This window comes from Mastigoproctus giganteus, chromosome 2 (assembly GCF_048544385.1).
Source record: "Mastigoproctus giganteus isolate SK-2022 chromosome 2, ASM4854438v1, whole genome shotgun sequence".
Taxonomy (NCBI): Eukaryota; Metazoa; Arthropoda; class Arachnida; order Uropygi; family Thelyphonidae; genus Mastigoproctus; species Mastigoproctus giganteus.
In genome coordinates, this window is record NC_143576.1 from 223,905,513 (window position 1) to 223,920,258 (window position 14,746).

Here is a 14,746-nt window from a genome sequence, read left to right on the forward strand (position 1 = left end):
ATTTTCACGATAAACAATATTGCTGTACTGCCAGGACTTCGTTTATTCTTTTTATTTTATTTATTTTTTTAAAAATTTGTTCTAGGGACCACACAGTTCAAGGGTTCAAGGATAAATTCGAACTAGAAACTATTAGCTACGTAGCGAACATAGTTGTAATCTTATGTTCCATCTAGCGTTATAAATTAAGAAATATCACTTCTCGGTCCGCCCTCTTAATATATTTTTAAGCTCCCAAACCAGGAGCTAGTAACCTATGACAATATAACAAAGGCGGCACTGAACGTATCTTAAATTACGTCACGAGATTAATTCATTAATCATCTCAACAAAGAATTGCCACGACAGTATCCATAAAGACACAGGAGTGCCCATGTTCCAATTAATTTTAGGGAGCAGCGGGTGAAGCCTCTCCCAAATGAATTTTAACGATACAATTTCGCCCTTTTTTTGTAAAACAACAGAAGGTGGTATATTGAAGCATAGTCTCTCTCTCTCTCTCTTAACGATACAATGCTTTCATTTGCTTTCAATGCTTTCAAATATTTTCATTTTCTCAGTAAAATTTCCTATAAAGCCCTCCCAGGCCTTTGTCCACCTTACCCCACTTCTTTACAATGAAGCAGGTGCACTGGTGTCACTGAAACTGTAACTACAATTCATCCTCCTGAATCCATAAATTCTAAAAAGTTCTTATAATTATTACAGCAGCTAGAGCGCAGAGAAAGATCGATGGAGGTACTGTAAAGAAGGCCAGCTGATATGGGATTGTACACAGATTAGACAGAGATATTGGTAAAAGAAGAGAAGAAAAGAAGAAGATATAAACGGAAGTCGTGGCAGAAGCTGAAGAAGGAGAGGAGTACAGGATAATTACGATAAAAGTGGCAGATAACACTGCTAACAACATGAAAAACTTGGATAACCGGAAAATAGCTAATGATAACTATGATTTATCTGATTTCAAAGATCATCTTCTCTGTTTGTATAACGATTAAGGCTCCAAGGCTTTTGAATCCTATTTAAAATGTTATGTGCTAGTTTTTAGTATAAAATTACTGTTAAAAAATTTCAGATTCTCTTCAGGTCATGGATGCTGCTTTGTTAATTAGGAGAAATAATTCCGCTTATTGTGTCCGTTTTGATTATTAATCTTTCAACGTCTTTCGTATCCCGGACGCTATCAATCACTAAAGGATAATTGGAGGTTAGGAATACTTATTACAGACCATTATAATTATGACTAAATATATAAATACAGAATGTTCTGTTTAGGATCTAAATGTTAATGTTAAATAGAGAAATGAGATCAGGCACCTTCATTATCGGAAGAAATGGTTCGCAGAATAATGCGACTGACACGAACATCTATGGTAGTAGGTGAAAATGTTCTTGCACTTTGCACTTGCATTCATACATAAGCATCAGTCAATTCGCTTTATCTCGTTTAGTACGTGCCAATTAGAAATGGTACGAATGACACTGCTTATTTGTTTCCGCTTTCTGAGCAATATCGCGGCACTACATATTGATAGCTTCAAGGAATGAACCACAAACAAGTTGACATCTCGTGACCTTGCACATTCAATGGGCTACTCAAAAATCTTTTAAATTATTCGTTAATAATTAATTCTATGAATCGCTAATCGTTTTTTGGAAATGGAGTTTTAATATTTCTTTTACCACAAGGGGAAAAAAAGGATGATGTGCAAAGTATTGTTCTTGATATTGTCATGGACATCCCAGGCAGAGGAGCCTCGAAGCTATAGATACGCGTCATATGGGGAGCGTGTGTGAAGTTCCAGAAGTTCCATCTGAAGTATGGCTCGTGCAGAATTTTGTGGATTGCAGTTACAGACGCTGTGATTACGTTCTGTTCCTTGATGAATAAGTTACTTTGAGAACATCGGTTCGAATCTGCAGATACTATTAACATGGCCATCATAGGATCATTATGTCAATGACTGATCGTCTGACTGATAGGAGAAAGTGTGCCGATTTTGGTGGTGTTTACTTTGAGTACGTGATCACATGCAGGTTGCCACAGCAACCCGCTCTGCAAACGTAAGCTATCTTAAGAAATTTCTGAAATGACCCTCGTACCCTGATGTTCTTAAAATGAACATAACATTTTCCAGTGAGAAACTACCGCCAGGTTGGCCACCGCGGAGAACTCCGAAGGTTCATGAAGATGCAGATGGTTGGTTTTCCATGATTGTTAAAGAACACTGGGGACAAATTTGTGAATTTTACGTGGAGGGAGCAGAATTTTTTGTTTCGCTACTGACATTGTCCATATTCTTTAAGAAACAGAACATCTAACCCATAAAATGATCAACCATAACTTAATGTTAACAGCGATACTAAAAAACCAATGGTTCGCCACGAATTACAATTCACAGGCGTTTTTTAGAAATAGTACTTTCTCTAAAATTGGGTGCTTCTTTGTTATCCTTTAGAATTGAGATTCGTCATTTGAGCTTTATAGTAGAGCTTCCAAGTTCTGCGGTCACCACTTCAAACGGGTTTGAGAAAAAGCCTGAATTTCTTTTTATTCTTTTTTTTTTAATCTCCAGTATTATTTGAGCACCTTTGTTTGTGTACTGAAAACAGGAAGAGAAGGCGAAATTTTATTGCTTAGCATGCAAAAAAAAAAAAAAAAAAACATTTAAAAAAATATTTAACAAAAAGATAATTTCCATCAGACTGCAATAGAAAGAATTTTGTAGTGTCTAAAGTGGGTTTCATGCTACCGGAAATTTGAACGAAGAAAAACCGGAAATTCGGTAGAAGAAAACTGGTATTTCCGGTTTTCCATCCAGCAGAACAGGCTTCCATTTGACTGGAAATTATATCAGGAATCCTAAAACCAATTTCTGTTTTCATTCAAAAAAAGATGTGAAAATCGGATGCTCCTATGTTTATAATACTCAGACTGAATGGAGATAACACATTTCACTAACATTCAGATCTCAGATTTTTAGCAAAATCTCTCTCTCTCTCTCTCTCTCTCTCTCTCTCTCTCTCTCTCTCTCTCTCTCTTCTTTTGGTCTTCCAACCTTCAACCCATTGAAGCATACTATAGGGGTCACCATAAAAAAAATGAATGTAATGTCTAATACACTGTATTACAATATCCCTTAAGATAGAGCTAAGGAATTCAATTTCGCTACGCAAGTGGAATAATTTCGTTAACATAATAGAAAAATTCAATTAGAAAATAATTTTAAAATATTAAGAAAATAAAATTTTAATAGAATTATAAAATAAAAAAAAATTAGATGTCAAAATTATGCATAAGCGTTAAACACGCGTATTTTGGACATCTAGAATTTGAGCGATGTCTAAGTTATAAAATTACTCAAATATCTTACAATAAAAAGAGGATTAGTTCTGGTAATTAAGACAGAACGACAAACAATTACTTATTTTATATATTAGAACGAATTTGAACATCCAGTTGCTGATTTTAACTTTGACGTTGTACTTAAAAAAATTTTGTTTTTGACATTCAATTAAGGTTCATTAAATCTTTAAAATGATGTTAAGATTTCAGCCCTCATTAGAAAATCGTGACCTATTCCTATTTATGCATGCCGATAACTTAAAAACAGGATCACTAATACAGCAACACAACGAATGTACAAACAAAAATGCAATAAGTAATTTCCATACATTAGTAATAATTCCTCTTATAGTCTTCGTTCACAGAACCCAACTAGATTTTAATTAGGAAGATATTTATTTATATATAACCAATATACGTTATATGTATATAATAACGAAGCTGCCATTCAATGATGATTAGGTATTTCAATTAATTTTTTCTTAATAATTAAAATTTTTTGTCTGTTGCGTTTCAGCATAATACTTTTATTTTAAAAAATAAGTCATTAAATTCTCTATCATTTTAGTCGGCTGAAGAAACAAAAATAAAACTTAATGATTGAAATTGCTAATCAGTTAATGATTATTTATTATTATTTTTTTTATGACTGAGATTTAAGCTGAATTGCACAGAAATGCATTTTAAATGTAGTAATGATTATTATCTTACTTTTTTGCTTCCATTAGTAAATTAAACTCCCTTCTCTGCATTACCAACAACGAATAACGACATTTATTATTTCCAAAAGACAAGTAGTGCGAATTGAGGTTGACAGCTCCTCAGTGACAAGCTGGTTTTGGCGTCGTAAAATGAATGCCAACGTAACATTAATAATATTAATAATAAAAATCGGTAATTAAATTCATTTTAATTTTCAGTAAGAGCTAATTATGAAATTTACTTTGGAAGATAATTAAATTATTTTAAAATAATTTAAATAATAATACAAATATCGTTTTCAAATTTTTGGAATTGTTAACACTATTAATTCTAAGCGTGTCACTATTCTTGATTAAGACCTAGAATATTTTTTTCTAGAAATGTTAATGAATTTGTGATACAAATAAGAAATAACACAAATGCAGCTGAGTATAACGAAAAAAATAAAAAATATATATTTATTTATTTTTAAATATCTGATTGTTACAAAAGATAAAGCTATATTCAGTAAGAAACGTTGATGGATGTTCTAGTGTGCCTGGCTGTCTACAAGCCTATAAACATGTTAAAATGTAAGAACCGACATACTTAAACAATGATACAGTAGGGAGCGACTGATGCGAATCACAGTCGTAGTTCTCGGTAAATGATCTTGTACACAAAGTAGGTTCCCGACAATTTGTTCTCTGCTATTATGCTATTTAAATTCCAACTCATGCTTGATATTGTAGTAATGGACATTCTCGAAGGGAGATCGATAGGAAGTTTTGTCAAAAACTATTTTAAACAATAGAGAAGAACCTTTTTATAAATATGAACACTCATATGGCTAATATTATTTGAATCTCAGCCTAACGTGTATGGTGTGTACCAGATAGAACTTGTCTCCAAAGGGCCACGCCTTTCTGTCTTTTACTCTTTGTTTTTAGATCAACGGAGTTCTTTTAGTTCAACACTGTATACACTCTGAACATTAATACGATTGCATGTTGTCCGGGGTTAATGAACAGGTTGCTGCAGCTGCCTTGGCACTGTTTGTAGTATCGAGTTTAATGTCTGTCATGTAACAGTTCTCTAATTTGTGAATTTATCGCTCATTTAGGGGGATTAGAGAGAGACAGAGGATGACTACAATTATAAATTCTGATCTTTGAGAAAAAAATAGCAGAATTACATACATTTTATATATTCAGTGTTGTGTGTTATAATATATTATTGATTTGTATATACTGTATATGTTATTTATGAAAATTTTCCGTATATGTGGTTTCTGTAATAGAATTCTGTAATTTCTGTAATAGAATATTACAGAAATATATCAGTAAAAATATATCAGTAACTTACATATATATATATATATGTAGAGGAAGAGACATATATATATATATATATATGTCTCTTCCTCTCTATATAATATGCATTTGTTATACCTGATTTACTAATCCTGAATTCACTGAAACCATTTCATCAACTGTATACCGCTTTTCATATGTAACTCTTTAAACATTACCTTTAAGGAGTTACATTGAATACCCATATGTATATATATATGGGTATCCAATGTAACCCCTTAAAGGTAATGATTGATAATGACTATGTTTGCTATATACTGTATTATTCTTTTTATCGAAATAACCATATTATATTTATAATCATTGGTTGTTAATCTAATTCTTCAAGAAAAGCAAGTTGTTGTTAATGAGCATTTAATTAATAAAAACAAAACTTAAACTTTTAAGTCATAGAAATTAGCTAGCGACTATTATTTGTTCCTATGTATAAAAATTTATTCCAAATCAGATACGTGAATTCCACATATATTCGCACAATGCTACCCAAATAAAGAATATAAGAATATTACAGCACTTTTATTGTTTTTAGGTTATTAATTCTCTCTCTCTCTCTCTTTTTCTTTTTTTTATAGCGGACCCGAAGACAGGCTCCTCCACATCTAAACGTACATACAATCCCTAAAACCGGCTTTTCGTGTGTCGACAAAACTCCTGGAGAATACTATGCTGATCCAGAGACGGGGTGTCAGGTGTATCACGTATGTGCACCAGGTGCGAACGGAAAAATGTCTCCAATGAGTTTTGTCTGTCCCAATGGTACCATATTTAGTCAGTCGACTCGTGGATGTAACTACTACGAGAAAGTGTACTGTCGCTTGGCACCGAAGTTCTACGATAGCGTCCACGGAAACATCGACGCTGGTAAAAATTCTTTTGAAGGTAGCGATATATTTAACGAAGAATATGATACTTATGCTCCACCTCCTCCACGTAGAGCACAGCCAGCTCCTCCACCATCTAGACCTTCACCTCCTCCTCCTCCTCCCGAAGTACCTACTGTTCCTACCGCACCTCCAAGACCTCGATTCCGATCTGGAACTCAATTCAGAAGTAATAACCCTCCTTCAAACAGACAAACTGCTCCACCACAACCACCACCACCATCTTCTTCTTCAGCTCCCAGGCTTAATCTTGCATCTAGACCTGCAGCATCTGCTGTAAGACCTGGTCCAGCAGTTAGTAGACAGAATACGAGACCCCCCACTACAACCACAAGACCGGTTCCCACTACAACGACCGCCGCCCCCCCTAGGACAACAAGCAATATACAGATATCCACAAGCACCAGCAGCTATCAATACGAATACGAGTACGATTACGAATATGACGACGGAAATAAAGAAGACAGTAAAAAAAGGTCAAGACGATCACCCTATTCGGAATATTACTTTCCTCGGGAGCTGGATGTTCATCGAATTCCAATAGAAACTTCCTTTACTTGCGAAGACAAAGTATCTGGAGGCGTTTATGCCGACATTGAAACCAATTGCGAAATGTTTCACGTTTGCGTTCCTGTTGGAAAACGAAAGATGATTGATTACAAAGTTTTCTGTGCAAGAGGAACAGCATTTAAACAACAAAACGGTTCCTGTGAAAAGAAAGGGTCTTTCGACTGCGCCCATTCCGAAATACATTACGTCTACGACAAATTACATCGCCACCTATCAGGAAAAAAACCTATTTATAAGAAAAATAAATATCCTAAAGCCAAAGATATATCATTATCATAAGCCACGAACTAAGCAGTTGATGCCATTTTCTATAAGTGTATTTCATCTTTCCTGCTTCGAACTACCATACGATCCATTTTTAAGCAACGTGAGTATCTCTTACGATTTATGCGTCACAAAGACTTGACCAATCAGTAAGTACGAGAGCTTAGTCTGGGATACCTGAGAAAGTTGGTAAGGAAAGGTATTCACTTTGGTTATTTGTCTTTTATCTGTTGATTGATTAGTTAACATTATCTTGGGAAGAGTGCCATAAATGCAAACATAGATTCTAGCAATACTTAATTAAAAATATGCTTCCCACAGGAAACATTTCCAATTATGCATTTCTGAATGAAAAAAGAGGATTTCCCCCAAAGGGTACAATGAAACATATCTGTTCTTTCACGTCACCATCACGGTATTCATGTATAAAGTGAAAATAAAACCTTAAAATGCAGGTTGAAAATATTTATTTAACTTGACTTGTTTTAATTTTAATGAACTATGGATTTTATATTTTTCTATACTGCCCAATCAAAGAATGGGAATTCAGTGTTTAATAGCAAGTTGGTCTTCCATTAGCGGCAATTACGACAGCACTTACCCTTGGCAGTGATTTTACAAGGTGTGTACAAGGATTTGTTCCTATTTGTGAACAGCTGTTGTCGCACTCCGATACATCTTTCAAGACGATTCGACACTGGTCGTTACCATCGCAAAATATGTCTGCTCAGTTTAGAACCAGAAGTCCTTGGGAACCTAAGTGGTGCGATACATCGCCATCTGCTACTCTCTGGGAGAGGTTTGGGTCCGAGCCCCGTTAGATACTGGTGAAATTTTTAATGCGCTTCTTAAATAGAGACTATGGTTAGCAGTCCTCAAGGGATTTCCTCCGGAGTTATTCCTTGCTTTTCAGCTATCTCAACATGCATATCGGTCCGTGAACACGCCTATACGGACAAAAGTCGTAGCCTAGTGGTCAGGCGCGCGGGTGCATAAGTACACGTGCCTTGAGTGACCGGGGTTCAAGCCCGTGACTACTGAATACGGTGCTGTTTCTTGTATTCTCTCTATCTTGTGAACTCCTCTGACCGTTTGGTCGTCCCGGAGTATAAACAGAAAATTTATTTATTTAAAATATAAAACACGGACATAAGCGACAAACTCCGGCGTCGCTATGTGAAAGAAGGAAAAAAGAAACCCCTAAAACCTAAGACAAATAGACAAATAATTATAGACATTTGATAACAGAGATTACAGGCTACTTGGAAAGCTAATTTAGGACTACTTTCAGGAGAGTGTTAACCTTTCTTTTCAATCTCAGATCAGGGAAAAAGACTGGGGGCCTTTTCACTTCCACCCCTCAACTGCAACCAACGAAAGCTTCAATAGTTGTGGAGCTTTCATAGACAAAATTTCGGCCGAACAACCCGGATAAAGTAAAATAGAAAATCGAATTTCTACGTTGCTGAACTGGTACTTTAACTTATTTTTTTATTTTATTTCTATTGCACAAATATTGCTACTGGAGGTGTTGACATATTTAGCAGATTTCTAATAGGCGCGTAATAAGCTTTTCATAGGTGTGGAGATAAATATACAGCCCGCTTTCACAATTGTAAGGCATGCTATAGTAAAAGTGAATTACAAATCTGATTGTAGATTATTAATTTCTAGGCAATTATTCTTGTCTAAATGGGAAAGCTGCTATAAAATCTTACATCATAAATCTTCGCCAAAATACGGAAATGTGCTTTCAGTGAATGCTATTACGGAAAAGCTGTAATAATCTGATTATCCTTCGACCTAATTTTTCAGGTTCCTTTTCAGGAAGGACCAAAACATAATCTAAATAATTCCGTATTTATGGACATAACAAGTTTTGATTAAAAAAAAAAAAATCCAATACTTTTATTTGGTTCAATCAGAAGTTTGTTTCAATACATATCCCTCGAGTTACCCTAGTTGGAAATACATTTTCTCATAAACCCGAATCGGAATCTTAAAAACATTTTCAGAATCTCAGAGCGCTTTTCCAGCTAAAGCAAATCTTTAATCGAAGGAATTGAAAGGCTTGAAGGAATTTTTAAAGTTCTCAAACGTATGTATTAAAATAAAAACTTTAAACGAGCAAATATTTTCAAAACTACATTCGTGCAGAATTGCGTGTTTAAAAAAAAAAAACAAAAAGTCCTGGAAGCCTCCATGCAGATTCCTTATGATTATTACATGAGCAACCTCATCCACAGGGTAGCCCACTTTTATTTTTCCATTTAGCCCATCACAACGAATTTGTTGTATGCTACAGGCCTATTTTGCACAAATATTGCTGCTTATGGAATAATTTTTCAAGATATAGTAAATCATCTAGAGCATGCTTTTTATTTGGTTCAAGATCATCAACGACTTAAACAAATGCTTTTTTTTTTTCTTCAGAACTTCTTATAAGTATACCATGCAGTAAGTAAGTAATATGCAAAAATACCCCAATTTTTACATTATTATGAAAGCTATGATCAAGGAGCTAAAAATACCCTTTCAGAAAAGGACTATTAAGGATGCTTTGAAGCAAAGCAACGACTTTGGCAATCGCACATACACTCGCAGGAAGATTACGCTGAAAGCATCAGCAAAAAAAAAAAAAAAAAAAAAGCCGTTAAATTTACAATTAAATATTATATTGATTTAATTCTGGAACTTTATTATCAGACCTCGAACACTGTTCAGAGACAAGAGAATTGTTAAACAGCGGGTGGTTTCAGAATTTCGCTTCAGAGAAATTAAAATAATTGTTACGTCTTCTTCAGTAGGTTTCCCAAAAAGGGTCTTTTTACTAAAATTAATAATTTTTTATTGAACCACTTTTAGGAAAAGTGATTGGTCAATTTTTCTGGCAGGGAGCATATTTTAGGAGTGTGTAAAATGATAATTATCAGAAACTTAGCGGGAGTATGAAATAGCGTCACGCAATCATAATCTAGTAGTAATTTTCGAAAGTGAGGCTTAAGATTTTTCCGCTGTACATAACAGAAGAACAGCTGAAAATAAGAGTCTCAGAGTCTCATTCTAGGAATGCCTTGGAATATTACATATCCCAGGACATCCCTGATACGGGATATATTATAGCCGATACGAACCTTGCTCGTCCATGGGTTTCTCCGTACTCTTCAGTGGCTCTCAATACCGCCCTTTTCTTCCTCAAGACATTGAACATTCAAGATATTGAACAGGTCAAGCATCAGCCCAGGACATGCCTCTTCGAACCTTTTAAGACCGACTGCCTCCAAAAAAAAAAACAAACTCATCGCCAGGAGCCTTGCCATTCTTAGTATTATGTAATGCATCAGCAGACTCGGTTGAAACGAAAGGAATGACACTACAGATCTGTTTGGTACGAACAGTTCATTTTAAATATTTCTAACTGATTGAGTCCAACCGAAGGACTCAATCTGATCACCATTCACAACAGAGGTCATTATATCATTGACGTACAGCTTATCAATAATCAGCCAATATACCAATGACCACGGATCGGCCGACCCTGAGTTTCCGCAAACTATTGCCAAGATCTTGTACCGGACAGTTGAAATTCATGTCCCTCCTAAAACTAAAAGTTCTGGATTAGAACTGACTAAAGGTCTAGACCTTTAGTCTTAGAGTATAGAAAAACCACGCCAGTTTTAGACCTAGTTTTCCTTAAAAGAAAATTTTTACACTCTGGCTGTATGGAATATTATTGTCCTGGAACATGGAGGCCCCATTTCCACAGAACTGCAGAGTGTGGACACCACAGAATTGTCAAAGATGTAAGTGCATGACTCGTCATTGATAGCGTTTGGCATTACAGCTAACGGTGTGAGTCTGAACTACAAGAAGCAGCCCAGCACTATGACCTTATCTCCTCCGAACTTCACTTTTGACACAATACACTGCAGAAGATGACGTTCCCCAGCTAACCTCTACACACCCAAAATAGACTGTCTGATCTGAAGACTGAGTAATGGATTCGTCACTCCATCAGGGTCAACAATGGTGGAGTATTAATTACCAAGAACGACACCTTTGTCACATTCAGCATTGTTTTCAACACGGTTTCGACAACTGCAACCATGTTATAGGTGCATTCATCAAGAACTATGCCGATTAGGTAATTCGGTCTTGACATACCAATTAAAAATAATTATTTTTAAAGTTGATTGCCGATTGCAAAAGCAGACACTTAACTGGAATCCCTGTCTTTGTACCAATGGTAAATTTTGTTATTCCTACAAAAAGCATGAGTTCGATTTGTGTTATATTATGTTTTTCTTCTGAAAAACTCGAATTTCTGGCAGCATCATGATTCTTATACTAAAACAAATTACTAACGAACCAAACCTAACTACCCAGAATGGAAAATTGGTAATGTCTGCTTATTCTGTTTGGCATAAGCTTTGAGGCAGCCAAGAGAAATGAAAGACTTAAACGTCAGCGCTTTTTTCCTTACAATTTGGGTCGCTATTCTTAAATAGAAGAAAAATATTTATCTTTTCTTTTCTGAAAATAGTAATTTTTCCATCAGATGGAGCATGACTATTGTTCTTATGCAGACAAAGTTACAATTCACATAATGTTGAGAATATAAATTACTTTGAAAAATCTATAGACAAAGAAATAGAGAGTTCTAACTTTTTGAATGTTTTAAGGAAACTCAAAGAGCACTTAAACTGCTTAAAGTAACGTTTGGTGTTTTTTCTTTTTTTTTTTTTTTTTTGTTTGTTTGTTATGCAGTTTAAAAAGAGCCGGTATTTTCAGCTTCTAACGATTTTTATTAACTTAATGTTCAATCTCTTCATGCATAAACGATTTTTGGGAATGTATAACTAATGGGTTATTTGGCAGTAGTTCCGAGTGAACTGTACTGAAAAGTGTAAGTGAGAGGGGTAGACACTACTCGAAGAACAGTAAGATGGAGAACCAATCTGCGCAATCTACACACGCACACACTGAGGAAAAATTGCTGGTGCACGTATTGCAAAGGCGTTTTCTCTGTGCAGGGAAAACTGTAGATCTAAGAGTGCAGGACCCACTTGCAAATGAAGGATTACCAGTTGTCAGCAACTGCACGTACTTTGTTTCAGATGATTCTCAGTAATCATCCATAACACGAGACAGTGGGATACCGTGATGTCTGCTGTTATCTGGGAGGCATTTATGGAGCTTGCAAATAGTCATAAATAGACAGTAATTAGGTGGTCTGAAATAATTCCATCCGAAAAGGGTGCAGAAATTTAGAATTTAAATGATTAATATGTAAATTATAATGGTTATTTTGGCATGCAACTGCCTTAGCATAATCAGCAAAATATTTAATGAACTTTTCTTGAAATTAACTAAAAGTATAAAAGAAAATTTTGGCCTTTTCTCTCAAATAATTTTTTTTTTGAACCGTCTTATCTGCGAGAAAAGTTAACAGTCCAGTTCTAAGAACCTGTTTTAACCCTTTACTCTGCCCTTAATTGATCAGAAAAGACTACCTTATTTATCCTCATGACAGATAAAAACTCTTCCGAATGCAGTAAATAAACTTCCTAGACTGAAGTTAATTGAGATGCATCACTTAATGAAGGAACTAGAGGTCAATGAAACTGTTTCTTCATCTCCCTGCTTTCTTAAACAGGAAGGTTAAGATAAAAGAGGGCTCTTTACTGTTATCTTCTGCAGTAACAACAGCTTCAGGTTTGTATCTGATAAATTAAGTACTCGTGAAAACTCGTATGCGTGTTCACCGTCGGCAGCTTATTTTTATGCCTTGTAATCTCGCCTTCGCTTTGCTTTACACACCCAGTAAGTTCAGTATTTTAATTACTTTTTCTACACTTTTAATCTTTTTGATTTCTTTTTCTATCTTCTTCCCGTTCGTAAAATGTAATACTGTACGAGAGTGATTCGAACGCTCCTACTATCCTTCATCCTATTGCCATTTTCGTCTTTATTTTACCACTCTTTCTCCCCTTCCCCATTCTATATATATATATATATATATATATATATATATATATATATATATATATTATTTTTTTCCTGCAAATTAAATTTTTACTATAAATTGTCTTGTTACAGTTTATGTTTTATACCCATACCACACTATAAACACTGTTTGTATTATTTTGTATTATATTTTTAACTTTAATTTACACTGCGTAGGGACTACCTTGTCCGATAGTATTAAGACAGGCGTTTACTTTCTTATTTTTCCCCTTTTCTTGTACTATTGACAAGTCTGGAAACGCAGTTCCTGATACATGATCAGGAGTAGTCCCCTGATGAAATGCCTGGCCATGTATCAATTTTTCTTTTTAACTGTCTTCAGATTTTGCATATTTGCCATCCCTATATTCGACTTTCTTTCTAAAATTGCCCACCCATATCTGAATACAGTTATACCCCTTTGTAATTTATTTTGTAAACCCCTTTGTAATTTTTGTATATCCCATTGTAATTTATTTTCTTTTTCCACAGTCCCATTTATTCTTATTGGCTTGTTAATTATGCCATTAATAATCTTAATTCATAATCGTATTAGGATTTTAAAATTCTTTCACCTATTTCATTACTACTTCATTTCTTTTTTTCTGCTATCCTTCACACCCTTTTAGTTCAGGCACATGTGTACTTCTTATATCCATCTTTTCAGACCCTGTATTAATGTTTCTTACTACACATTTTTATATTATTTTGCTTCCTTTACTTCTACCCTGCGTGTTTTGGAGCATTTGACAAAAGGATACGTTTCAAAAATTTCTGTATTTTTTCTTATCTGCTTAGTTTGCTTATAGAACTTATAATTTTACTACTATAGAGTAGTAAAACCATAGAGTTTTTATCAAATGTTCTATAAACGTATAATCTTAGTAATTAATTGATAAAGAGATACCTATGTTTACTTTTCACAGAAAGTGAAAAAATATTCAGTTAATTTAAGAAACAAAATCGAACGCGTCTGAAGCGTAATGCACTGCATACATTAACTAACTTATTTTTAAATTTAATCTGAAATGATTTAACCATTCATTTGTCGTAATAAATTATTCATTGTTCCTTTTACAACGTTTACTTTTTGTCTGCCATTCATTAAATTTTATTTTAAGATAAAATCAAATTTTATCTTAGTAGTTATATTAAGTTAAAATACGTTATTAGGAGTTATACAAAGCATGGAGTTATTTAGTAGCTAAATAACTACTAAATAATTCAAAGGTCAACTGGATAGTTAGTAATGTGAGGAGGGGAACACAATTTGTATTTGCTTATCTACTTTTTTTTTTTTTTTTTTTTTTTGAGCCAGTGCAGCAAAAGCCTGTGGCTTCCTTGCATTATATGACTATTACTACTACCAGTGGTGGCTCGTGACTCTGATGTTTGGGGGTACTGCGTCTTAAAGTCATTAAATTGCCTTGGTTATAAAATATACACAGTAATAATAATAATAAGCAAGTTAAAAATATTACAAAACACATTAACTAGTCATATACCATTAACAGACCTGAACTTTTATTTAAAACCAAAATCCATTCTTCGGTTTTTATTTGTTTAAAATAGATTAATAACTTTTTCATTCAAGTTTGGTGCGATGTTGACCAAGCTTTTCTCTA

The 14,746-nt window shown here is 34.4% G+C and overlaps 1 protein-coding gene across 2 annotated transcripts in view; it reads left to right on the top strand.

Moving 5' to 3' along the window:
* LOC150090170 (uncharacterized) overlaps positions 1-7,569 on the top strand; it is a 40,430-nt gene extending 32,861 nt beyond the window's left edge. For both annotated transcript variants that reach the window (XM_090389763.1, XM_090389762.1), the window contains exon 4: positions 5,973-7,569. In XM_090389763.1, coding sequence (XP_090245889.1) covers positions 5,973-7,130 — 1,158 coding nt within the window. In that variant the 3' untranslated portion in view covers positions 7,131-7,569. The remainder of the gene's footprint in view (positions 1-5,972) is intronic.
* Positions 7,570-14,746: the final 7,177 nt, after the last annotated feature.